Genomic DNA, 26946 nt, shown 5'->3' on the forward strand with positions numbered 1-26946 from the left:
GCACCATCGGCTTTTAACCTACAACCTTGGTGTTTCCAGCACCTTGTGGGACTTGAACCTACAACAGTGGTGTTGCCAGCAACTTATGGGACTTGAACATGCAGCCTTGAACCTACAACATTGGTGTTGCCAGAACATTGTGGGACTTGAACCCACAACATTGGTGTTGCCAGCCCGTTGAGCCTTGAACATACAGCTTTGGTTTTCTCAGCACTTTATGGGACTTCAACCTGAAATATTGGTGTGACCAGCACCTTGTGGGACTTAAACCTGTCACCTTGATGTTAGAATCATGCAGCGGCCCTCTTGTCTCTCCTGTTGTGAGTATGGCAGAATGACTCCCTCACAGCTTCTTGTTCTTAATGAGGCTTGTCAACATGAGCCGACCTGATCCTGCCTGCTTCTCTCAACAGATGCTACCAAAACACACACACGCACGTACAAACACGCACACAGGCATGAACGCACGCACACACAAGCATGCATACACACACACTGGCACATGAATGCACACACACACACACACACAAACATATATGCAGACACACATACATACACACACAGACAAGCATACGTATACACACAAGTATCCACAGTTGCAAAAACACAGACACACACACAGGCCACCCAGAAGCCACCAAGGGAACTGCCAGCACACATTATTACCCACATTTAGTGAACGATTAGGACGGGGAAACGGCAGCAGGTGCTGCCTGCTTGCTGTTCTCTGCCTCGTCTCCTCTGACTGCATGCACATAGTCTCTCCCTCACACACACCACAGTGAAGACGAAAAAAGTAGGGCCAGTTTAATCATGGGTTCATGTGAACGATAGGCCTGTCACCAAATAGTGGAAATCCATGTTTATAAATCTAGTGGCATTGGGACAAACAAATCCTGTATGTTAGTGCTGTTAATGCATTTGATAGCATTAACATTTGTCAGAATCTGTTATAATGCTTGGATCAGTGATTGAATGAACATGTAATTATGTTAATCAATGCATGGTCTAGTGGTGCGTTGTTCAGCTGTTTGTTCAGCCACACCCACCTGCAATTTCTAATAACCCATCCACAGCCGACCGACTATGTGATGAAGTGAAAAGCTGAGGCCCGCACCCAACCATAACCCGCAAATATAGAAGATGCGCTATAGGCTACAGTCAAAGACTGAAGAACAATTCTTTGACAGGGGGTGCAGTATTTTCTTTTGCCTGATTTAGATAAGTTTATGCTTATAATGTCTAACATTTTGGTAGGCTATTTGTTAGTCAACTTGTCTATAATTAGATTTAAGCAGCTTCTCTTTTGTCATAATATGTTGCCCTAGAAGACAGAATAAGGTAATAGATCGATGCTATTGCTTCAATCTAGTTAACATCTGTAAAGTTCTCTGTGTCATCTTTTGCAGAGAAAATATGTTTAGGGACTGGGGAGAAAATACAATAAAGAAAAATAAAAGGCAAACATTTTCTGTGCAAAAATATCCAAATGCCCATCAGTTTGATCAGTTGTAAGGAAAAAGCTTTGAGAACGACCCAACGTGTTTCTGATAAGATTTCAGTTTGGCTTCGATGCATTTTTTATGTGGTTGAAAAATGATCAGCTTTTATGATGAAGACAGCACCTGTACAGATCGTATCTAACGGAGCGTTCTCTCAAGATGCAGAAAGAAAGAAGTCCAAATTTTGTCTAAATTTGGGGTATCATTTTTCTTCAAGAAATGCTTAATTCTGCAGGAGTTATTAAGGCTATAGCACTATTCGCACGGGACAAGTATTACTAGAGAACATTGGTTATGTATTTATTACCCCAGAATACCTCAGTTATTTTTTCTTGCTCATACCGTGAGCAGCAGCTATAAAACTCAGACCTTTCTCTCAAAACACAGGGATGTCGATTCACACGGGACTAGTATTATCAGACGACTATGGATTTTGCCAAAAAACAGTTGGTTATTCTGATTAGTTTTCCAGATTTCCGTTTCCATTTAACCCATCTAAACAACAGTTCCCTTGACATGCCATAGGCCTATTTGAAGATCCGTCTTGTGACCGTGGAATTTGTATAGGGCCTCACAATCATCACACACAACATAACCGGCACTGCTATCACTCTCTTCTACCGCTTCACCAAATCTTTCCCAAACATGACTGTTCTGTCCCTCCCTTCTCTTTATTTTCAACTCTCCTTTCATAGCTTTTGTCTTGTTGAATTAAACTTCGCCAATGTCGTTTTGCCCCCATGGATTGACGTACATTTTTTCTTCCCGTTTGGCGATTGGCTGTACAGTTAAGCCCTAAAGTCTAGACTTATGCACTAATACCAAACAGCTTAAAATAATGAAAGAAAAACCACAATGTAGACTATAGAAATTGCACAATATTTACACATTTATGGATTTTTTTAAAGTATAGTTTCTCTTAATTCAACCTGCCCTTCAACCACACGATATTTAATGACCCTAAACCCATTCGCCCCACAGATATAACTGCAGGGACTGCGAGTTATGAGTCAACCCATGCATCACTAGCGTGGTCACAGAAAATAAATAAGAAGTGGCATCACTAGTCATTTTTTACAAGCAAAAGCAGCCCCATAATCGTGTGTGTATGTGCATGTATTCATTACCTGGAAGTAGGTGAACTGGGAGTGGTAGAGGTCAGGGTAGATGTGCAGGGTGGTCCCCACCACCAGCAGCAACTCAAACTTGTGCAGAGAGGAGATGATGTAGCCCGTGAAGCCCAGGCACCAGACCTTAAGCATAGCCTCCAGGTCAAACAGCACTGTAAATGCAACCTACGAACAGATAGAAAGAGATCCCAGGTCACAGTTGGTATTTTATTAATGTGACCCAGATCTCCTGCCCATCACAAGACTGTGTTAGCCAGCTGAGATAATGACTAGGCTTGAGGCGCCAACTCAAGTCTTCAGGTGTCAGTCAAGGTTACTCATCACATGTATGTGTAACATACACATACATACCTTAAAAACAAAAAACATGTCAAATTTGCTGTTTCGCATGTGAAATAGTCGTTTTCACATGTAGAGCTTAAACGTCACGTGAAACCATATTTTCACATGCATAAAATTTCACGTTAACCACATTTTTACAAGTGAGAAAAAAAACGTGTTTTCATCTCACATGTGAATTGTAGTTTCTCATGTGAAAATATCACGTTCACATGCGGAATTGCAAGTTCACATGTCGAAATCAATAACGTGAAAATCAATGTGTAAAAAAAATCTACCTGTGAAAATATCACTTCACCATGTTATGAACAATTATACGTGAAAAACGAATTTGCAGTTTCACATAAGAACATTCCACATTTACATGTTGGTCATTTAGCAGACGCTCTTATCCAGGGCGACTTACTGGAGCAATTATGGTTAAGTGGCAGATTTTTCAACTAGTTGGCTTGGGATTCGAACCAGCGACATTTTGGTTACTGACCCAACACTCTTAACCGCTAGGCAAACTTTCACATGTGGAATTGGAAGTTCACATGAGGTAGTGAAATTGTGTTGTTCTCCTCACGTGTGAAAAGGTGGTGGTAAAATGACTAATTCTATAATGCACTCTATAAAAAGGTAACAGCCTACCTGAGTATAATAATTGAAGTGCGTACAATTTTTAAATGTTGTAAATCTGAGCAATACATTCGGAGTGTTACTGCTGCAGGTGCACGCTTCTCTTCGGCATACGTTGGCCAGTGACCGTTGGAAGAACCCCAGTGAAAAGGACAGAGAAGCTAGCGTTTAAGAAGTAAACATTAACTAAAGTTAACTTTTTGCCATTTTTGTGCACATTTTTTATCACATTGTCTGAAAGCGTTCAAAATACACTGAAAACATCCAAAATACATCATCTATACATCTAAAAACAATGCTATGTCAAAACAAGTTGACTTTGAGGTTTAAGAAAGTGTGTTTTACCTGATTTTCCTAACCGTTACTTTGGAAAAAATGAAGACGTCAATATTGCTGTAATGCTTTTTGTATAAAAAATCTTAAATTACAGCTCAATTTGAGAAAATTATGAATTTGCTATTAATTGTGATTAATCACAGCAAATCCTGCGATAAAGTCAATTACATTTTGGAATCATTTGACAGCCCTAGTCGACATTAAAATGTGAAAATGTACATTTGAAAGTGTAGTGGACATGAGTCAGTTATTGTTACTCATGATCATGTGATGAGGTAGTCCTGCCTGTGACTTCAAAATGAGTGTTGGCCTTCTTGGTCATATGGCAAGACACATCATTTACCCAAATTTAGTCAAAATCGGGCCAGGAGTCTGAAATATCGTGTGGGTTAGCTAGACTCATATCCCTGAGCACGTGAGACAAATTTGAATCGTTAGAGCCACCGTGTGGTCGATATGAATGCTCTTGCATTTGTTGAGTCTTCACAGTGTTTTGTTATAATAAGAATATCCTTGACTGATTTATATTCATTTATGTGCCAGATCACACCCATGTGAATGTTTATTGGTGAATATTGTTGTTTTAGGTACTAATCTGAAAAATATTGCGATAAGAGACCTTTGTCCATAGATACTAGAGGTCAACCGATTAATCGGAATGGCTGATTAATTAGGGCCGATTTTCACCTTGTCAGCTCGGGGGATCCAATCTTGCAAACGTACAGTTAACTAGTCCAACGCAATAACAACCTGACTCTCTCTCGTTGCACTCCACAAGGAGACTGCCTGTTAAGTGAATGCAGTAAGCCAAGGTAAGTTGCTAGCTAGCATTAAACTTATCTTATAAAAACAATCAATCATAATCACTAGTTAACTACACATGGTTGATGATATTACTAGATATTATCTAGCGTGTCCTGCGTTGCATATAATCTGACTGAGCATACAAGCATACAAGTATCTGACTGAGCGGTGGTAGGCAGAAGCAGGCGCGTAAACATTCATTCAAACAGCACTTTTGTGCGTTTTGCCAGCAGCTCTTCGTTGTGCGTCAAGCATTACACTGTTTATAACTTCAAGCCTATCAACTCCCGAGATGAGGCTGGTGTAACTGAAGTGAAAAGGCTAGCTAGTTAGCGTGCTAACTAGAGGGACGGAAGCTATACTGTTTCACTGGCAATACTAAAGTGCCTATAAGAACATCAAATATTCAAAGGTTAATGAAATACAAATGGTATAGAGGGAAATAGCCCTATAATTCCTATAATAACTACAACCTTAAACTTCTTACCTGGGAATATTGAAGACTCATGTTAAAAGGAACCACCAGCTTTCATATGTTCTCATGTTCTGAGCAAGGAATTGAAACGTTAGCTTTCTTACATAGCTCATATTGCACTTTTACTTTCTTTCTTCTCCAACACTGTTTTTGAACATGTTTCATTATTTACGTGAGGCTAAATTGATTTTATTGATGCATTATATTAAGTTAAAATAAGTGTTCATTCAGGATTGTTGTAATTGTCATTATTAAAAATACGTTTTTTAAAAATCGTCCGAATAATCGGTATCGGCTTTTTTGGTCCTCCAATAATCGGTATCGGCGGTGAAAAATCATAATTGGTCGACCTCTAATAGATACCAAATATCAAGTTCCATGCAGATAAGTCATTTGGTGCAAGAAGATATTTTTTCCTTTTCCATAATGGTGGAAAATCCATCATGGCGGACCTAATGGGTCCCTGAGGCAAATTAGTTCCTTGTGAGAACAGGGACCTGTGTCCCAAATTTCATGACTTTACGTCAAACGGGTTGAGGGGCGTGACCTTTCAAAGTCTGCATTTTCAATCTCTTGTCATAGCGTCCCCATCTGGCCAATCAGTGTAATTATGTAAATTCCGGATCTCTATGGCAAGATGCATCATTCACCCACGTTTTGTCAAAATTGGGTCAGTGCTGTCTGAGATATCGCATGTGACTAATGTACTAACGAACGCACTAACGGACGGAGACAGATCAACAGTTTCCTTCCCGATTTCATGGTGGGTGACAATAAGCTTGTGAGGTAATGAGAAGGAGAGAGAAGAAATAAAAAATAGATTGAAAGGAGAACAAGAGATAACGTGATTGCATTCATCCCATAGGGAAGAAAAGGGAGTGGCCGGAAGGGGGAAATAGCTGGAAAAACCAAAACATGCATTTAGCAAGAAAACCAAAACAAGTATTTCCTATATTTTTCCCCTCACCTAGCCCTGATTGAGTGGAAAAACTGTGATCAATGGATGGATGATAAAAAAAGAGAGGGAGCGAAGGGAGAGAATCTTGTGTGTGGTTTCTCCCATCTCTTATCTTTCCCATTCAGCTGTGTGAGAGAGAGTGAGGGCCGGGAGGGAGGTAAAGAGGGAGACACGCCTCTCCTTCATTGTTCACGCTCTGCCACCTGCATACTGATGGCATCGACAGAGCCGGGCAGATTGAGAGCGGGTTTGTGTGTGTGTGTGCGTGTGTGTAAAAACACTCCATGATGGCGAGTGCAAATCAACTGTTTGCGTTTACAATCCGATAGTAGTACCAATATTATAATTGTACAACAAAAATAACTATAAAATCATAGATTTTACTCCCAGGTTTGAGTGTGATTCAATCGGAGGTACGTTTTTCATTTTATGTTTGTGTGGTAGTGAATATGAAGCCCAATCCTCAATCAATCAATCAAATGTATTCATAAAGCCCTTTTTACATCAGCAGTTGTCAAAGTGCTTACAGAAACCCGGCCTAAACCCCCAAAGCGCAAGCAATGCAGATGTAGAAGCACTGTAGCTAGGGAAAACTCAGTAGAAAGGGAGGAACATAGGAAGAAACCTAGAGAGGAACCAGGCACTGACGGGTGGCTATTCCTCTTCTGGCTGTGCCGGCTGGAGATTATAAGAGTACATGGCCAATAACCTTTTGAAGCGTACGTTTGAAATATTAATAGCGGACCTTACAGGGCGAATTCTTTTTGCACGTAGTACCAGAAATCTATACCACTGTTCTAGAATTTGATTGTCGCATTTTGCCACTATTCTGTATCAAGACAGCGTTGTCTGCTTCATATGAGGCTTTATAAAACAGTCATTTTTAACCATTGTGTCTCTTATCTTTTTTTGCCAATAGTAGGAGCAGCGAGTACGTCTAGTATTATTGGTAATTAAATAATTATTTTGATCATATATATTGCTTTTATAATATCTGAAAGAGGCATTGGTATTAGCTTGTCTGAGGGGCTGCGCGTGTGAAACAGGGCGTGGAACCTGAGGTTCTAAGTCCAGTGTATTTGCTAAAATAGTGGCGAACAAACAGTGAGAGCAGGGTACACTATGAGCATACAGTAGATTCAGAGAGTATTCAGACCCCTTGACATTTTTCAGTAATCTATACACAATACACCATAATGACAAAGCAAAACGTTTTTAGTATTCAGACCCTTTACTCAGTACTATGTTGAAGCACCTTTGGCAGCGAATACAGCATTAAGTCTTCTTGGGGATGACGCTAAAAGCTTGGCACACCTGTATTTCTCACATTCTTCTCTGCAGATCCTCTCAAGCTCTGTCAGGTTGGATGGGGAGCGTTGCTAAACAGCTATTTTCAGGTCTCTCCAGAGATGTTCGATCGGCTACAAGTCGGGCTCTGGCTGGGCCACTCAAGGACAGCAGAGACTTGTCCCCAAGCCATTCCTACATTGTTTTTGCTGTGTGCTTAGGGTTGTTGTCTTGTTGGAAGGTGAACCTTTACCCCAGTCTGAGGTCCTGAGCGCTCTGGAGCAACTTTTCATCAAGGATCTCTCTGTACTTTGCTCCGTTCATCTTTTCCTTGATCCTGATGAGTCTCCCAGTCCCAGTCACAGTAGGGACGGTGACAGGTTTCCTCCAGACATGATGCTTGGCATTCAGGCCAAAGAGTTCAATCTTGGTTTCATCAGATCAGAGAATATTGTTTCTAATAGTCTGAGATTCCATTAGGTGCCTTTTGGCAAACTCCAAGCTGATTGTGATGTGCCTTTTACTAATGAGTGGCTTCCGTCTGGCCACTCGACCATAATGGACTGATTGGTAGAGTGTGGCAGAGATGCTTGTCCTTCTGGAAGGCTCTCCCGTCTCCACAGATGAACTCTGGAGGTTTGTCAGAGTGAGCATTGAGTTCTTGGTCCTCTCCCTGACCCAGGTCCTTCTCCCCCGATTGCTCAGTATGGCCGGTCGGCCAGCTCTAGGAAAAGTTTTGGTGATTCCAAATATTCTTCCATTTAAGAATGACGGAGGCTACTGTGTTCTTCGGGACCATCAATGCTGCAGAAATGTTTTGGGACCCTTCCCCACATCTGTGCCTCGACACAATTATGTATGGGAGTTCTACATACAATTCCTTCGACTTCATGTCTTGGTTTATGCTCTTACCTGCCCTGTCAACTGTGGGACCTTATATAGGCAGGTGTGTGCCTTTCCAAATCATGTCCAATCAATTGAATTTCCCAAAGGTCCAGTCAAGTTGTAGAAACATCTCAAGGACGATCAATGGAAACAGGATGCACCTGAGCTCAATTCCCGAGTCTCATAGCAAAGGGTCTGAATACTTACGTAAATAAGGTATTACTATTTGTATTACATTTGCAAACATAAAAAAACAGTTTCCACTTTCTCATTATGGGGTATTGTGTGTAGTTTGATGAGGAAAATGGTTTATTTAATTAATGTTAGAATAAGGCTGTAACGTAACAAAATGTGGAAAAAGTCAAGGGTCTGAAAACTTTCAAAATGAACTGTTTATTTCAAATGCAGACCATGGCTAAGGGAAACACTGGCAGGCATCTTTAATACTTTTGTACATTTTTATTATGAATTACATGTATTTCCCCCCCGGAGAAATTAGGCTACAGCAGTGGATACAATTCATCATCATTTCAAAGTATTATGACCACTGGACATGTAGCCAGATGCCTGCCTCATCGATAAGCGAGGACGATATTTTGGAATCCTCACATGTGGTATAAGTATGAGTATAATGGCTTGGATAGCTTTTAGCCTGGTTGGAGTGGAGGAGAGTGAGGGAGAGTGAGTGGAGGAGAGTGAGTGCAGAGTGGATCAAGTCATGTAAGCAACAAAGTGAGGTAGTTTGTGCGGGTGATCAGATTGAATGGTGTATCCATGAAATCAGCTAAATTGTATACAGAAGCAACATCTCAAGACATCAGTCAAGTTTGGTCGCAAAAGGGTCTTCCAAATGGACAATGACCCCAAGCATACTTCCAAAGTTGTGGCAAAAATGGCTTAAGGACAACAAAGTCAAAGTATTGGAGTGGCCATCACAAAGCCCTGACCTCAATCCTATAGAAAATATGTGGGCAGAACTGAAAAAGTGTGTGCGAGCAAGAAGGCCTACAAACCTGACTCAGTTACACCAGCTCTGTCAGGAGGAATGGTCCAAAATTCACCCAATTTATTGTGGGAAGCTTGTAGAAGGCTACCCGAAACATTTTACCCAAGTTAAACAATTTAAAGGCAATGCTACCAAATACTAATTGAGTGTATGTAATATTCTGACCCACCGGGAATGTAATGAAAGAAATAAAAAGCTGAAATAAATCATTCTGTCAACAATTATTCTGACATTTCACATTCTTAAAATAAAGTGGTGATCCTAACTGACCGGGACTAAGACTGGGAATTTTTACTAGGATTAAATGTCAGGAATTGTGAAAAACAGAGTTTAAATGTATTTGGCTAAGGTGTATGTAAACTTCCGACTTCAACTGTAACTTATGATTTGTTTTCTGTCAGCACAACCTGTTATTTAGACTGGTTTATGAAATGAGTTTGGCTATGGATGTGTTCCGTGTGATGCTTGAATGATCAAGTTCATTTATCTTTCACAATAAAAGGTCAAATTGAGGAATGAAGGTGAAGATCTTTATTTCCCATCAGTACAAAACATTATTTAGATGCTTTTCAGACTGTTATAGGCCAATTTCTTTATGTCTACAGTATTCTCTCGGGTATGCAATCTGGTTTCTGCTCAGGTTATGATGTCTCACTGAAACCTTAAAGGTCCTCAATGATGTCATCATTGCCCTTGATTATAAGCAATGCTGTGCTGTTATTTTTTTGGACTTGGCCAAAGCTTTGGATACGGTAAACAATTCCGTTCTTGTCAGCCGGCAAAGGAGTATTGGTGTCTCTGAGGGGTCTTTCGCCTGGTTTGCTAACTACCTCTCTCAAAGAGTGCAGTGTATAAAGTTAGAACATCTACTTTGTCAGCCACTGCCTGTCACCAATGGATTTACATCAACAACATAGCTCAGGCAATAGGAAGCTCTCTCATCCATTTATATGCAGATGATAGTCTAATATTCAGCTGGCCCCTCCCCGGATATTGTGTCAAATGCTCTACAACAAGCGACTGGAACGAGCTGCAACAAAAACTCAAACTGGACAGGTTTATCTCAATCTATTCATTCAAATACTCAATCATGGATACTCTTAATGACAGTTGTGGCTACCTACTTTGCTTGATGTATTGTTGTCTCTAACTTATTGCTCTAGAAGGCCAGCATCCTGGAGTCGCCTCATCACTGTTGACGTTGAGACTGTTTTGTGGGAATTATTTAATGAAGCTGCCAGTGGAGGACTTGTGAGGCGTCTGTTTCTCAACCTAGACACTCTAATGAACTTGTCCTCTTGCTCAGTTGTGCACTGGGACCTCCCACTCCTCTCACTCCTCTTTCTAATCTGGTTAGAGACAGTTTGCGCTGTTCTGTGAAGGGAGATCTTCAGTTTCTTGGCAATTTCCCGCATGGAATAGCCTTCATTTCTCAGAACAAGAATAGACAGACGAGTTTCAGAAGAATGTGCTTTGTTTCTGGCCATTTTGAGCCTGTAATCGAACCCACAAATGCTGATGCTCCAGATACTCAACTAGTCTAACGAAGGCCAGTTTTATTGCTTCTTTAATCCAAACAACAGTTTTCAGCTGTGCTAACATAATTGCCAAAAAAATTAAAATGATCAATTAGCCTTTTAAAATTATAAACTTGGATTAGCTAACACAATGTGCCATTGATGGTTGCTGATAATGGGCCTCTCTACGCCTATGTAGATAATCCATAAAACATCTGCCTTTTATAGTTACAATAGTCATTTACAATATTAATGTATACCTTGCCTTTCTGATCAACTTGATGTTATTTTAATGGCCAAAAAAATGTGCTTTTCTTTCAAAAACAAGGACATTTCTAAGTGACCCCAAACTTTTGAATGGTAGTGTATATATGTATATATATATATTTTATTTATCCCAATCCTTTTGCCTTTTGGTAGGCCATCATTGTAAATAAGAATTTGTTCTTAACTAGTTAAATAATGGTTAAATTAAATAAAATTAATAAAAAACAATGCTATTTAGATGTGTTTGTGCATCAAATGTAGACGTTCTGTTGCTACTGTTCAAATAACATATTTATGATGGTACGATGCTGTGACCACTCAACATTACATTGATCACAAATATCTTATCATAAGAGTCATGAGGTCAATGTTAGGGTTAGGGAAAATAGGATTTTGAATCAAAATCAATATCAAGTCAAACAAGGATAGTAAAACATACAGTATGGTGTTTGTGTGTGTGTATTGTACAGTATGTTTGTGTGTTCTGATCCCTTACCTCAGCCAGGTAGAACTCGTCATAGTGCCTTTGGTGGTTCTCGCCCTTGTAGTAGTTGCTAGCGGCAACGATTACGTCTACGGCAACCATAGTCAGAATGAACATGTGGAAGATGGAGGAGCGCATCAGTTGCTGCGGAAACAGAGACATTCATTTAGAATTCATGTAGAATAAGGACATATTGACATCTATTCTATAACAAACACACCCATCCAGATACCCACCTAAACGACAGTACACTTCTTTTGACCGGAGCCTTACATTTATGTCTTTTCAGTTTTGCTCAAAAAACACTTTGGTCTGGACAAACAGTATGAGTCTTGCTACAATATACACTGAACATAAATATACATGCAACATGTAAAGTGTTGGTCCCATGTTTCATGAGCTAATACAAAAGATCCCAGAAATGTCCCATAGCTCTAAAACGTTGTGCACAAATGTGTTTACATCCAAGTTGGTGGGCATTTACCCTTTGCCAAGATAATCCATCCACCTAACAGGTGTGGCATCAATAAGCTGATTAAACCGCATGATCATTACACAGGTGCACCTTGTGCTGGGGACAATAAAAAGCCACTCTAAAATGTGCAGTTGTGTCACATGCCACAAGTTTTGAGGAAGAGTGATATTGGCATGCTGACTGCAGGAATGTCCACCAGAGCTGTTGCCAGATATTTGAATGTTAATTTCTCTACCATAAGACAAATGTTGTTTAAGAGAATTTGTCATTACGTCCAACCGCTCTCACAACCGCAGACCACATGTAACCACGCCAGCCCAAGACCTCCACATTTGGCTTCTTCACCTGTGGGATTATCTGACACCGGCCACACGGACAGCTGATGAAACTGTGGGTTTGCACAAACTAAGAATTTCTGCACAAACTGTCAGAAACCGTCTCATGGAAGCTCATCTGGGCGCTCGTTGTCCCGTAACCGACTTCAGTGGGGCAAATGCTCACCTTCAATGGTCAATGGCATGCTGGAGAAGTGTGCTCTTCACAGATCAATCCCGGTTTCAACTGTACCGGAAATATGTCAGACAACGTGTACGGCGTCGTGTGGGCGACAGGTTTGCTGAAGTCAACGTTGTGAACAGAATTTTAGCTGCCATGCTTGCCTTTCTATTCCGGAAACATCATGTACAAAAATATTTTAAGAGCAGCAACAAACAAAAACAAACAAACATAAAATAGCAGAATTGCTCAGGAGTAAAATGTCCTCTATACATTCCAGCAACATTTTCTCAGATGGTGAAAATGTCACAGAGTGAAAGTAAAATCAGCCATTACCTCCTTAGTGGATACAAATAAAATAAATTACCTTCAGTAAGACTTCTGCTCTAAGAGTTAAAAAAAAAAAAAAAAATGTTGTAGAGAAAAAATAGTTTCAATTTAAAACTCAAAATAACATAATTTGCTTCTTTATGCCACAGTAACACATTTACTTGTGAAAGACCTTAAGCTAGGGTATGATGGTATAAATGAATGCAAAAAACATATAATTGATTTTCACAATTGCCAATACAATCAAAAGGATTTGATCAACCCAAATTATAAATGTATTCTAATTGTAAAAGCTAAATACGACCTCCCATCATTCTGAGGTAATGATTCATGAGCAAACCATTAAACAAGACAAATGATGTGCCTGGCTGGTGGGGATTTAAATATCCTCTCGTCTCAGTTATAGCAAGATGGAGAATGAGAGAAATTAAGAGAGAAATGGGGGTGAGAGAAAAAGAGATATGTAGACATGGAGAGAAGGGGGATATTCAGAGACATAAAATAGAGAGGAGAGAGAGAGGCAGAGACATGAAAGAGAGAGGAGAGAGAGGGAGGAAGAGACATGAGCTTGAGCCTGTAGGACAGTGGTTCTTATTGGAAATGGCAACAGGCAAACATGGCTGGCAGCTAAACTTCAGGGGATGAAAAGCAATCAGGACTATTTCATTAGATAGAGAGAGAGGGGGAGAGGAAGAGAGCGAAAGGGGGAGAGGGAAAGAGGAATTAAGAGAGAGAGAGAGAGAGGTACAGCAAAATCACTATGTGTTCAGACATAATAAACAAAATGGAGAGAGGTAAGTCCCTGTTTTATTTCTTCCAGGAGCAGCTACAGTATTGAACGTCTAGTACAAGCAGCATGGCCAAATTCAATCAAAACCAAAATTGGCACACGCAAAAAATCTGTCCCTGTATCATTAAAACAAATGTAGCGAGTACAAGCTATGCCCTAACCAAACAGGGGGTTTTGATTTCAGATTATATTATTCATGCAAGACATGTGTGTTCTTTTCTAACACAGAAACAATATTATTTGTCTGTGGGCCCAGTTTAACCACCGTGCTGAATTGAATTCCCTACAGTCAGAGGGGAGTATCAGATTGTACAGCTTGGGAGGAATAAGACCAAGTATGGAAGACTGTCTGTAGAAGATGGATAGATGAAAAGAAAGTGAGACATTCACAGTCCCTTTAGAAAGTATTCACACCTCTTGTCTGTTGTGTTTAAGCCTCAATTTAAAATTTTATTAAATGTAGATTTTTTTGTCAGTGGCCTTTACACAATACCCCATAATGTCAAAGTGGAATTATGTTTTTTGAAGAGTTTACAAATTAATAAAAAATGAATAGCTGAAATGTCTTGAGTCCATAAGCATTCAACCCCTTTAATGGCAAGTCTAAATACATTCAGCGGTTAAAATATGCATAACAACCACATAATAAGTTGCATGGACGCAATAATAGCGTTTAACATAATAGTTGAGTGACTACCTCATCTATGTACCTCACACATACAATTATAATGTAAAGTCCCTCAGTCAAGAAGTGAATTTCAAACACAAATTCAACCACAAAGACCAAGGAGGTTTTCCGATGCCTCGCAAAGAAGCGAGGCATTTGACCCTATTGGTAGATGGGTAAAAATACAAAAAACAGACATTGAATATCGGAATACAAGTTATTTATTACAGTTTGGATGGTGTATCAATTAACACAGTCACTGCAAAGATACAGGAGTCCTTCCTAACTCAGTTGCCGGAGAGAAAGGAAGCCGCACAGGGATTTCACCATGAGGCCAATGGTGACTTTAAAACAGTTACAGAGGTTAATGGCAGTGATAGAAGAAAACTGAGGATGAATCAAAAACATTGTAGTTACTCCACAATACTAACCTAATCATGCATTCTGTTTGCAACAAGGCACTACAGTAATAGTGCAAAACATTTGGCAAGGCAACTCATTGTTTGTCTGGAACAAAAAGTGTTATGTTCGGGGCAAATCCAAAACATCACATTATGGAGTACCACTCTCCATATGCTTGGTTTTCACTTTTTATTTCACCTTTATTTAACCAGGTAGGCCAGTTGAGAACAAGTTCTCATTTACAACTGCAACCTGGCCAAGATAAAGCAAAGCAGTGTGACAAAAACAACACAGAGTTACACATGGAGTAAACAAACATACAGTCAATAACACAATAGAAAAATATGTATACAGTGTGTGCAAAATGAAGTAAGGAGGTAAGACAATAAATAGGACGATAGTGGCGAAGTCATTATAATTTAGCAATTAACACTGGAGTGATATGTGTGCAGATGAGGATGAACAAAAGTAGAAATACTGGTTTACAAAAGAGCAGAAAAACCAAAACAAATTTGGGGATGAGGTAGTTGGATGGGCTACTTACAGATTTGACACACTGAACTCGATCTGAAAAGTAGTTAGTAAACCAGGCAAGGCAGTTATTAGAGAAACCAAGGCTGTTGAGTCTGCCGATAAGAATACGGTGATTGACAGAGTCGAAAGCCTTGGCCAGGTCGATGAAGACGGCTGCACAGTACTGTCTTTTATCGATGGCAGTTATGATATCGTTTTGGACTTTGAGCGTGGCTGAGGTGCACCTGTGACCAGCTCGGAAACCAGATTGCATAGTGGAGAAGCTACGGTGGGATTCGAAATGGTCGGTGATCTGTTTGTTCACTTGGCTTCTTAAGACATTAGAAAGGCAGGGTAGGATAGATATAGGTCTGTAGCAGTTTGGGTCTAGAGTGTCTCCCCCATTGAAGAGTGGGATGACTGTGGCCGCTTTTCCAATCTTTAGGAATCTCAAAAGAGAGGTTGATCATTTTAGTAAGAGAGGGTCCAGATTGTCTAGCCCAGTTGATTTTGCAGCTCTTACAGAACTGGGTGATGGAGAAGGGGGGACTTGTAGTCATTAAGGACTAGGGAGTTTTTCAGGATAAAAAGAAACAGAATGGAGCTAAGCACAGGCAAAATCCTAGAGAAAAAACTGGTTCATTCTGCTTTCTACAAGACACTGGGAGATTAATTCACCTTTCAGCAGGACAATAACCTAAAACACAAGGGCGAATATACACTGGAGTTGCTTACCAGGAAGACTGAATGGTCCTGCGTGGCCGAGTTTGACCTAAATCTGCTTGAAAATCTATAGGATGACTTGAAAATGGTTGTCTAGCAATGATCAACAACTCATTTTACAGAGTATGAAGAATTCTTAAAAGATTAATGGGCAAATATTGTACAACTGTGGGTGTGAAAAGGTCTGCCATAGGTGATTCTAACATGTATTGACTCAAGGGTTTGAATACTTATGTAAATTCAATATTTCTGTTCCATTTGCAATAAATTCCCGAAAATGTCTCAAAGCATGTTTTCAACCTGTCATTATGGGGTATTGTGTGTATGTGGGTGACAAACAAAATGTATTTAATGCATTTTGAATTCAGGCTGTAACACAACCAAATGTCGAATAAATCAGGAGGTATGAACACTTTCTAAAAGGCAAATGGAAATGGAAAGATAGGAAGGAGAGGTCTGGGAGACAGCTGGGGAAGAGTGACTATTACTGCTCCTTGCTGGAAGGAACCGCCTCACTGTGGGTATTCGGAGTGCTGTGTCAGTGTTTCTCAACCTTACCAGGGACTGGCAAGCTATAGTTGTTCCCCGGTAGAACTCACTGAATCAGTGTCAGCTAACCAGTTCAGGGACCGGTCAACATCATCTCCTTGATAATGTGAATTGTAACCAGTGCTGAGCGATTAGTGCTTTTTGAGGTCGGTTTGGTTTTGGTTAGATTCTTAAAAAATAATCACGTTTTTTTTATTCAAATATATATTGTTTTCCATTAAATCACTATGTGGCCTGAATGATGTAACCACACAGAATAAAACAATTAATAAACTTCTGACCAACTGTGAATGTGATGAAAGAAATAAAAGCTGAAATAAATCATTCTCTCTACTATTATTCAGACATTTCACATTCTTAAAATAAAGTGGTGATCCTAACTGACCTAAGACAGGGAATTAAGGATTAAATGTCAGGAATTGTGAAAAACTGAGTTTAAATGTATTTAGCTAAGGTAAACTTCCGACTTCAACTGTATATGGATTTCAAATAATTGAACCAACATCGGTCAATTGGTTGTTAAAAAAACGAAAATAACTGACATTTTGGTTAAACGCTCAGCACTAATTATAACTCTAAACTCCAGTAAATGTCAAGCTCAAATTCAGATCCTTATTATATCAATAAAGTAAGAAGGGTAAGGAAATTAGACCACAAATCCTATGGTTCCCATAGTTAAATATATATAAAATATGTGTAATCCAGTGTTTCTTTTGCAAAGGTCAAACTTCTCTAGCTAGTTAGTATACATTCATGTAAACACCCTCAGTTTTGTTACTTGGTAAGAGGTTGGCAGGCATGGTCAAGAAAGCGGACATATGGGTCTTGACTCAGGTGGTGTGTTGCTCAACATCCCGAAATGCCCAGCCTGGTCTCTTCTCAATCCAGCACCTCCCTGTAAGTGATCTCTGTGTCCATCTTCAGCGTGATGTGAAGCATCTCCAGGTAGTTCTTCAGGAAATTGCTCATCTCTAGCTTGGTCTTGCACAGCTGGTTTTCCAGGTGGGCAATGATGTCCTCTAGCACGCCAATGTTTTCCAGATGGGCATTCTCCATGTTCTCCAACTGCATCTCCATGGCAGCGTTCTGGGCCCTCAACCCGTCGATCTGGTTCTGGAAGTCTGTCACCTGTTGTGATCTCCTCCTTCATGTTCTTCATCTGGTCCTCCTTCTTGCCAGAGACATCCTTGAACTTCTCAAAGTTGCCCTTGTACCACTTCTCCTCCTCCTGGACGTTGCGGGCCATGGCAGCTTTGATCTCCATTCATGTTTGGGACAGGTAGGCAGCCAGGGCGTGTCTGATTCCAGCTTGGCAGACACCTTGGATTCCTTCTTGAGACACCTCCTTATCATGGAGCTTCTTGAGGAACTGGATCTCGGCCACCAGCTGCTCTACGTGCCTCTCCAGGTCGGGCCTCTGCAGCGTGGCGTCGTCCACGTTCTAACGGAACTCCCTCAGGATCATCTCTGCCTTGTCCCGCAGAGACAGCTCCTCCTCCAGTTTCGTCATCCACACCTTAAACCTCCTCCTCAATGTAGCTCATCTCGATGTCCACTGCCCCCTTCTCCTGGGTTAGCGCCTTAATCAGATCCCATATTTCCTTGAGTTTGAGATTGTACTCTTCACCAATGCCGCTGGGGCACCCCTAGTGGATGCACTTCACATCATCCAGTTCCGCCTGCAGTTGGGCATTCCTCTGCTCCAATTTCTGAACCTGAAGCCCGCAAAGTGCACGTTCAGCTCCTGTGTCCGGGGGTGTCCTCGGATGGGGCCACAGTGTCTCCTGACCCCTCCTGTCTCAGCCTCCAGTATTTATGCTGCAGTAGTTTATGTGTCGGGGGGCTAGGGTCAGTTTGTTATATCTGGAGTACTTCTCCTGTCCTATTCGGTGTCCTGTGTGAATTTAAGTGTGCTCTCTCTAATTCTCTCTTTCTCTCTTTCTTTCTCTCTCTCGGAGGACCTGAGCCCTAGGACCATGCCTCAGGACTACCTGACATGATGACTCCTTGCTGTCCCCAGTCCACCTGGCCGTGCTGCTGCTCCAGTTTCAACTGTTCTGCCTTATTATTATTGGACCATGCTGGTCATTTATGAACATTTGAACATCTTGGCCATGTTCTGTTATAATCTCCACCCGGCACAGCCAGAAGAGGACTGGCCACCCCACATAGCCTGGTTCCTCTCTAGGTTTCTTCCTAGGTTTTGGCCTTTCTAGGGAGTTTTTCCTAGCCACCGTGCTTCTACACCTGCATTGCTTGCTGTTTGTGGTTTTAGGCTGGGTTTCTGTACAGCACTTTGAGATATCAGCTGATGTACGAAGGGCTATATAAATACATTTGATTTGATTTGAAGATTTGATTTGATCTGTATCTTGTCAGCATGCTAATTGTGGAATTCAGATCCCACCTCCACTGCTGTTGCAGAGCCACCCTGGTAGCCGGATCATCCACGGCTGACTGTGGTGCCTGGGCAGTGGAATAGAGATGGGTTTAGTTGCTGCTGGGTCATGCTGGAAGAAGAACCACTCACGGCCAGGGTCATGGAGCAGGAACCATTACCTCTCATGTTTGCAGTGTGGAGGACAATTTTTGTAGGATCTGGAGGTTTGGTTGCTGTAGGATCTGGAGGTTTGGTTGCTGTAGGATCTGGAGGTTTGGTTGCTGTAGGATCTGGTTCAAACGTAGAATCTGTTTGCTTGTGTGTTGAGAATAGTTCCACCACCGAGGAAGGCGTGTTTCCCTTTTCTGGTCAACTTTGCACTCTCATATCACCAGGGGGATAGAGTGGGGTCTGAAATTATTGACACCATTGATAAAGATGCACAATAATGACTTTATAAAGTAAATCATTCAAATACAGAGCTGTATTGTATACCAAAAAAAAGGAAATTATACTATTTTAAACTAATACAATTTCTCAGAGAAATATTTTTTTTTTTCACAAAAAAGGTAAGGTTGACAATTACATTGACACCCCTAAAGGTTGTTCTGAATAAAGCAGTCAAAAGTTTAGTTTTTGGTCCCATATTCCAAGCATGCAATTACTACATCACATTTTTATTTCAGATTATTTCGTGCCCAATAACAATTCACGGTAAATAATGTATCGTGTCATTTTGGAGTCACTTTTATTGTGAATAATAGAATATGTTTCTAAACACATCTACAGTGCCTTGCGAAAGTATTCGGCCCCCTTGAACTTTGCGACCTTTTGCCACATTTCAGGCTTCAAACATGAAGATATAAAACTGTATTTTTTTGTGAAGAATCAACAACAAGTGGGACACAATCATGAAGTGGAACGACATTTATTGGATATTTCAAACTTTTTTAACAAATCAAAAACTGAAAAATTGGGCGTGCAAAATTATTCAGCCCCTTTACTTTCAGTGCAGCAAACTCTCTCCAGAAGTTCAATGAGGATCTCTGAATGATCCAATGTTGACCTAAATGACTAATGATGATAAATACAATACACCTGTGTGTAATCAAGTCTCCGTATAAATGCATCTGCACTGTGATAGTCTCAGAGGTCCGTTAAAAGCGCAGAGAGCATCATGAAGAACAAGGAACACACCAGGCAGGTCCGAGATACTGTTTTGAAGAAGTTTAAAGCCGGATTTGGATACAAAAAGATTTCCCAAGCTTTAAACATCCCAAGGAGCACTGTGCAAGCGATAATATTGAAATGGAAGGAGTATCAGACCACTGCAAATCTACCAAGACCTGGCCGTCCCTCTAAACTTTCAGCTCATACAAGGAGAAGACTGATCAGAGATGCAGCCAAGAGGCCCATGATCACTCTGGATGAACTGCAGAGATCTACAGCTGAGGTGGGAGACTGTCCATAGGACAACAATCAGTCGTATATTGCACAAATCTGGCCTTTATTGAAGAGTGGCAAGAAGAAAGCCATTTCTTAAAGATATCCATAAAAAGTGTTGTTTAAAGTTTGCCACAAGCCACCTGGGAGACACACCAAACATGTGGAAGAAGGTGCTCTGGTCAGATGAAACCAAAATTGAACTTTTTGGCAACAATGCAAAACGTTATGTTTGGCGTAAAAGCAACACAGCTGAACACACCATCCCCACTGTCAAACATGGTGGTGGCAGCATCATGGTTTGGGCCTGCTTTTCTTCAGCAGGGACAGGGAAGATGGTTAAAATTGATGGGAAGATGGATGGAGCAAAATACAGGACCATTCTGGAAGAAAACCTGATGGAGTCTGCAAAAGACCTGAGACTGGGACGGAGATTTGTCTTCCAACAAGACAATGATCCAAAACATAAAGCAAAATCTACAATGGAATGGTTAAAAAATAAACATATCCAGGTGTTAGAATGGCCAAGTCAAAGTCCAGACCTGAATCCAATCGAGAATCTGTGGAAAGAACTGAAAACTGCTGTTCACAAATGCTCTCCATCCAACCTCACTGAGCTCGAGCTGTTTTGCAAGGAGGAATGGGAAAAAATTTCAGTCTCTCGATGTGCAAAACTGATAGAGACATACCCCAAGCGACTTACAGCTGTAATCGCAGCAAAAGGTGGCACTACAAAGTATTAACTTAAGGGGGCTGAATAATTTTGCACGCCCAATTTTTCAGTTTTTGATTTGTTAAAAAAGTTTGAAATATCCAATAAATGTCGTTCTACTTCATGATTGTGTCCCACTTGTTGTTGATTCTTCACAAAAAAATACAGTTTTATATCTTTATGTTTGAAGCCTGAAATGTGGCAAAAGGTCGCAAAGTTCAAGGGGGCCGAATACTTTCGCAAGGCACTGTATATTCATGTTGATGCTACCATGACTATGGATACTATGGATCGTGACTAATGATGAGAGAGACATTTACAGAGGGTCAAAGATCATACCCCCAAGACATGCTAGCTCCCCCTGTTATTGGTAATGGTGAGTGGATAGCATGCAATGGGGGTATGATCTTCATGATATGACACACAGACAGAGACGAGAGATAGAGGGAAGGAAAGAGAGATGGACAGCTCTGTAGCTCCGGAAGGATGAGGAAAAAGTGGAAAGGTTGTCTGTTGATCTTCGTCTCCTGGCACCTATACGGCTATATCAAATCAGGCAGGGTTCGCCACGCAAGCACACGAACACAAACAGTAGTTGGGATTGAACGTGAGACGCAGTTTGACATTTCCAGCTTTCAGGCGCTCTCCCCCCACGGATGTTTGGGCTGAAGGGGAGTGTGTGTGTGTGTGTGTGTGTGTGTGTGTGTGTGTGTGTGTGTGTGTGTGTGTGTGTATGCGAGTGTAAGTCTTACACTATTAACTGAGGGAGTGAAGGCTATATTTTTACCTCTGTAAATCAGTCTGCCGGTCTCCCAAACGTTCTCTCACACACACACACAGCCTCTACTACCTCTGTCTGCCTGCTCCCCTGCCTTCGCCAGTCACCCACCCTGGATAGAAGAGCTCTATTGTCTATCCCCCTATCTTTATTTCATCTAAAAAAAGACATACAGAAACACTGTCATACACCCGAGGTGACATGGCCTACTTTGAGAAGCCGTAAGTGTCTGTGTGTGTGTGTGTTCACATTGGTGTGTTTGGTAAAGCTGGGCAATATGGGAGCGGGATGTCAAAATGAATTTAACAGCCCCCGTTGTGAGACATGATAGCTCTTTCACTCCGTTTGATGCTATCTATTTTGCTTCCCCACATGTTGGAGGGTTGCTTATTAGTGCCACTTCTCATGAGTCTTTGAAACGTCAGGTGTACGCCCACACCGACGCCCACACCCATACACAGCTTCTCGTGCCTTGGCAACATAAGGTGCTAAGGCTGACACACAATTAGTGTATGTTTTGGCAGGAAGTCTGGAAAAATGTCACTTTTCAGCCTCGAATCAAACAGCAAAGGAGGACGGCTCCTTAAGACATCTCAACATGTAGCCTCGAGCATCTTCACAGCACAATATTTACTTTCAAATCAATGGAACAATTCAAACCTAGTGCGATCCTAGTGAGTTGCCCTTAAGCCCTTAGAAATCAATTGGAAAAAGGAGTGAACTTAACCAATATCAAATACAAAACTGCTACACGACAACATTTCAATAGTAATGATTGTATAGATTAGATACGCAGATATTGTTGTACAAGTAGATAAAAGGCACCCTCTTCATATACTCTGAACAAAAATATGAGTGCAACTGTTTCAGGAGCTGAAATAAAAGATCCCAGAAAATGTTCCATACGCAACAAAAAGCTTATTTCTCAGAGATTCTGTGCACACATTTGTTTACATCCCTGTTTGTAGAGCATTTCTCCTTTCGCCAAGATAATCCATTCACCTGACAGGTGTGGCATATCAAGAAGCTGAATAAACAGCATGATCATTACACAGCTGTACCTTCTGCTGGGAACAATAAAAGGCCACTCTAAAATGTGCATTTGTCACACAAGGACAATCAAATCGTATTTGTCATATGCGCCGAATACAACAGCTGTAGTAGACCTCACAGTGAAATGCTTACTTACAAGCCCTTAACCAACAATGCAGTTTTATGAAAAATATGTGTTAAGTAAAAACTAAGAAATCAAATTAACAAATAATTATAGAGCAGCAGTAAAATAACAATAGCGAGGCTATATACAGGGGGTACCGGTACAGAGTTAATGTGCGGGGGCACCGGTGACTCAATGCCATAGATGTCTCAAGTTTTGAGATGTCTCAAGTTTTGAGGGAGCGTGCAATTGGCATGCTGACTGCAGGATTGTCCACCAGAACGGTTGCCAGAGAATTAAATGTTAATTTCTCTAACATAAGCCACCTCCAACGTTGTTTTAGAGAATTTGGCAGTACTTCCAACCGGCCTCACAACCGTAGACCACGTGTAACCAGGCCTGCCCAGGACCTCCACATCCAGCTTCTTCACCTGCGGAATATTCTGACATCAGCCACCCGGACAGCTGATAAAACTGTGGGTATGCATAACCTAAATATTTCTGTACAAACTGTCAGTCTTCAGTGGGCAAATGCTCACCTTCGATGGCCACTGGCACACTGGAGAAATGTGCTCTTCATGGTTGAATCCCGGTTTCAACTGTACCGGGAAGATGTCAGACAGCATGTATGTGTGGGCGAATGGTTTGCTGATGTCAACATTGTGAACAAAGTGCCCCATAGAGCGGTGGGGTCATGGTATGGGCAGGCATAAGCTACAGACAACGAATACAATTGCATTTTATTGATGGCAATTTGAATGCAGTGACGAGATCCTGAGGCCCATTGTCGTGCCATTCATCTGCCACCATCACCAGTTCCTGCAATATCCAGCAACTTCGCACAGACATTGAAGAGGAGTGGGACAACATTCCACAGGCCACAATCAACAGCCTGATAGACTCTGAGTGAAGTCGCACTGCATGAGGCAAATGGTGGTCACGCCAGATACTGACTGGTTTTCAGATCCACAACCCTACCTTTTTTTTAAACTTCTTTGGGATAGGGGGCAACATTTTCACTTTTGGATGAATAGCATGCCCAGAGTGAACTGCCTCCTACTCAGTCCCAGATGTTAATATATGCATATTACTATTAGTATTGGACCGAAAACACTGAAGTTTCTAAAACTGTTTAAATTATGTTTGTGAGTATAACAGAACTCATATGGCAGGCAAAAACCTGAGAAAAAATCCAAACAGGAAGTGGGGAATCTGAGGTTTGAAGTTTTTGAACTCAGTCCCTATCGAATACACAGTGGGATATGGGTTATGTTGCACTTCCTAAGGCTTCCACTAGATGTCAACCGACTTTAGAACGTTGTTTCAGGCTTCTCATGTGATGTGGGACCGGATGGGAGCTCTTTGAGTCAGTGGTCTGCCTACAGCCTCGTTCTCAGTCAAGCGCTTTCACTTGAGAGGTAGCTGTCGTTCCATTGCTTTTCAACAGACAATGGAATTCTCCGGTTGGAACATTATTGAATATTTATGATAAAATATCCTAAAGATTGATTCTATACTTCGTTTGACATGTTTCTTCAACCTGTAATGTAACTTTTTGAACGTTTCGTCCGAATGAACCAGATCGTGCATTTGGATTTGTTTACCAAGCGCCCTAAGAAAATAAGCTATTGGACATAAATGGACATAAATGATGGACATTATCAAACAAAACTAGCATTTATTGTGGAACTGCGATTCCTGGGAGTGAATTCTGATTAAGATCATCAAAGGTAAGTGAATATTTCTAATGCCATTTATGAATAATGTTGACTACCCAACATGGTGGATATTTCTCTGCCTGTTTTTATTTTATTGTTTTTAATCTGACACAGCGGTTGCATGAAGGAGAAGTGTATCTATATTTCCATGTCTAAAAATTGTATTATCATCAACATTTATAATGAGTAGTTCTGTGAATTCATTTGCCTCTGCATGTTTTGGAACTACTGAACGTAACACGCAAAACATACATGTATTGTGTAACATGAAGTCCTATGAGTGTCATCTGATGAAGATCATCAAAGGTTAGTGATTCATTTTATCTCTATTTGTGCTTTTTGTGACTCCTCTCTTTGGCTGGAAAAATGGCTGGGTTTTTCTGTGAGTTGGTGGTGACCTAACAATCATTTGTGGAGCCTTCGCTGTAAAGCATTTTTGAAATCAGACACCGTGGCTAGATTAATCAGAATTCTATGGTGCCTAATACTTGTATGTTTGCGAAATTAGATTTATGAGATTTCTGTTGATTTGTATTTGGGGCCCTGCAATTTCCTTGGCTGTTGACGAGGGGTTCCGCTAGCGGAACGGGGTTCTAGACAGGTTTTAAGGTATCTGTGGCCAACAGATGCATATCTGTATTCCCAGTCGTGTGATATCCACAGATTATGGCCAAATAAATTTATTTCAATTGACTGACTTCCTTATATGAACTGTAACTCAGTAAAATATTTGAAATTGTTGCATGTTGCGTTAATATTTTTGTTCTGTGTAATATGTGAATAATATTATTTCATCAGGCCTGAGTTACATATGATTCCTCTTTTATTACAGGTTAGCCTAGTAATTCTCAGGTCAACCAAGAATAATCCCCTTGTCTTGCGACAGGTGGTGTAACTCCCACGTGAAGCGAATCCCTCAAATGACAGTGCAGAGGTAGTTGTGGTGTTTGATGGAAGACGCCAGCAGCATCATCAACAAAATGTTAACCCGTGCCTCAAAGTGTTGAGCCCAAAACACAAACTTGTTCATCCCTGGCACATTTTTTGGCTGGCGCCCGCATTGCCTTCATTGCTTATAATAACTTTGGATATGTGTGCGTTCCTATCAAAGTAAGTGCCTTATTACGTTATCCTTATAGTTTCTGTATAGCGTGTTGTCGTTTCTACTGTAGCATACCATATGTATGTATGGAGCATAATGTATGCAGTTTTATTCACGTTTTCAAGTACAGGTGACAAATCATGCATTCCAATTCTTACATTCAGTTGAAGTCGGAAGATTACAAACACTTAGGTTGGAGTCATTAAAACTCGAATTTCAACCAATCCAAAAATGTCCTGTTAACAAACTATAGTTTTGGGAAGTCGGTTAGGACATCTACTTAGTGCATGACACAAGTGATTATTCCAACAATTGTTTACAATATTTCACTTATAATTCAGCGTACAACAATTCCAGTGAGTCAGAAGTTCACATACACTAAGTTGACTGTGCCTTCAAACAGCTTGGAAAATTCCAGAAAATGATGTAATGGCTTTAGAAGCTTCTGATAGGCTAATTGGCTAAATTTGAGTCAATTAGAGGTGTACCTGTGGATGTATCTCAAGGCCTACCTTCAAACTCAGTGGCTCTTTGCTTGACATCATTGGAAAAATCTAAAGAAATCAGCCAAGACCTCAGGAAAGAAATTGTAGACCTCCACAAGTCTGGTTCAACCTTGGGATGAATTTCCAAATGCCTGAAGGTACCACGTTCATCTGTACCAACAATAGTACGCAAGTATAAACACCATGGGAACAGGCAGCCGTCATACCGCTCAGGAAGGAGACGCGTTCTGTCTCCAAGAGATTAACGTAATTTGGTGCGAAAAGTGGAAATCAATCCCAGAACAGCAGCAAAGGACCTTGTGGAGGAAACAGGTACAAAAGTATCTATATCCAAAGTAAAATGAGTCGTATATTGATATAACCTGAAATGCCGCTCAGCAAGGAAGAAGCCACTGCTACAAAACCGCCATAAAAAAGCCATGCGACGGATTGCACATTGGGGACAAAGATGGTACTTTTTGGAGAAATGTCCATCGTTATGTTTGGAGGAAAAAGGGGGAGACCTTCAAGCCAAAGAACACCATCCCAACCGTGAAGCAAGAGGTTGGCAGCATCATGTTGTGGGGATGCTTTGCTGCAGGAGGGACTGGTGCACT

The 26946-nt window shown here is 40.9% G+C and overlaps 1 protein-coding gene and 1 pseudogene across 6 annotated transcripts in view; both read right to left on the bottom strand.

Annotated features, from left to right (window-relative positions):
• Positions 1 to 26946, bottom strand: part of nalcn (sodium leak channel, non-selective) — a 295191-nt gene that overhangs the window by 153846 nt on the left and 114399 nt on the right. For all 6 annotated transcript variants that reach the window (XM_036958513.1, XM_036958511.1, XM_036958509.1 and 3 more), the window contains 2 exons: positions 11624 to 11755; positions 2630 to 2797 (listed from right to left, as the gene is read on the bottom strand). In XM_036958513.1, coding sequence (XP_036814408.1) covers positions 2630 to 2797; positions 11624 to 11755 — 300 coding nt within the window. The remainder of the gene's footprint in view (positions 1 to 2629; positions 2798 to 11623; positions 11756 to 26946) is intronic.
• On the bottom strand, positions 17402 to 19599 carry LOC118943626 (annotated as a pseudogene).

This window comes from Oncorhynchus mykiss, chromosome 22 (genome assembly GCF_013265735.2).
Source record: "Oncorhynchus mykiss isolate Arlee chromosome 22, USDA_OmykA_1.1, whole genome shotgun sequence".
In the NCBI taxonomy this organism is placed as follows: domain Eukaryota; kingdom Metazoa; phylum Chordata; class Actinopteri; order Salmoniformes; family Salmonidae; genus Oncorhynchus; species Oncorhynchus mykiss.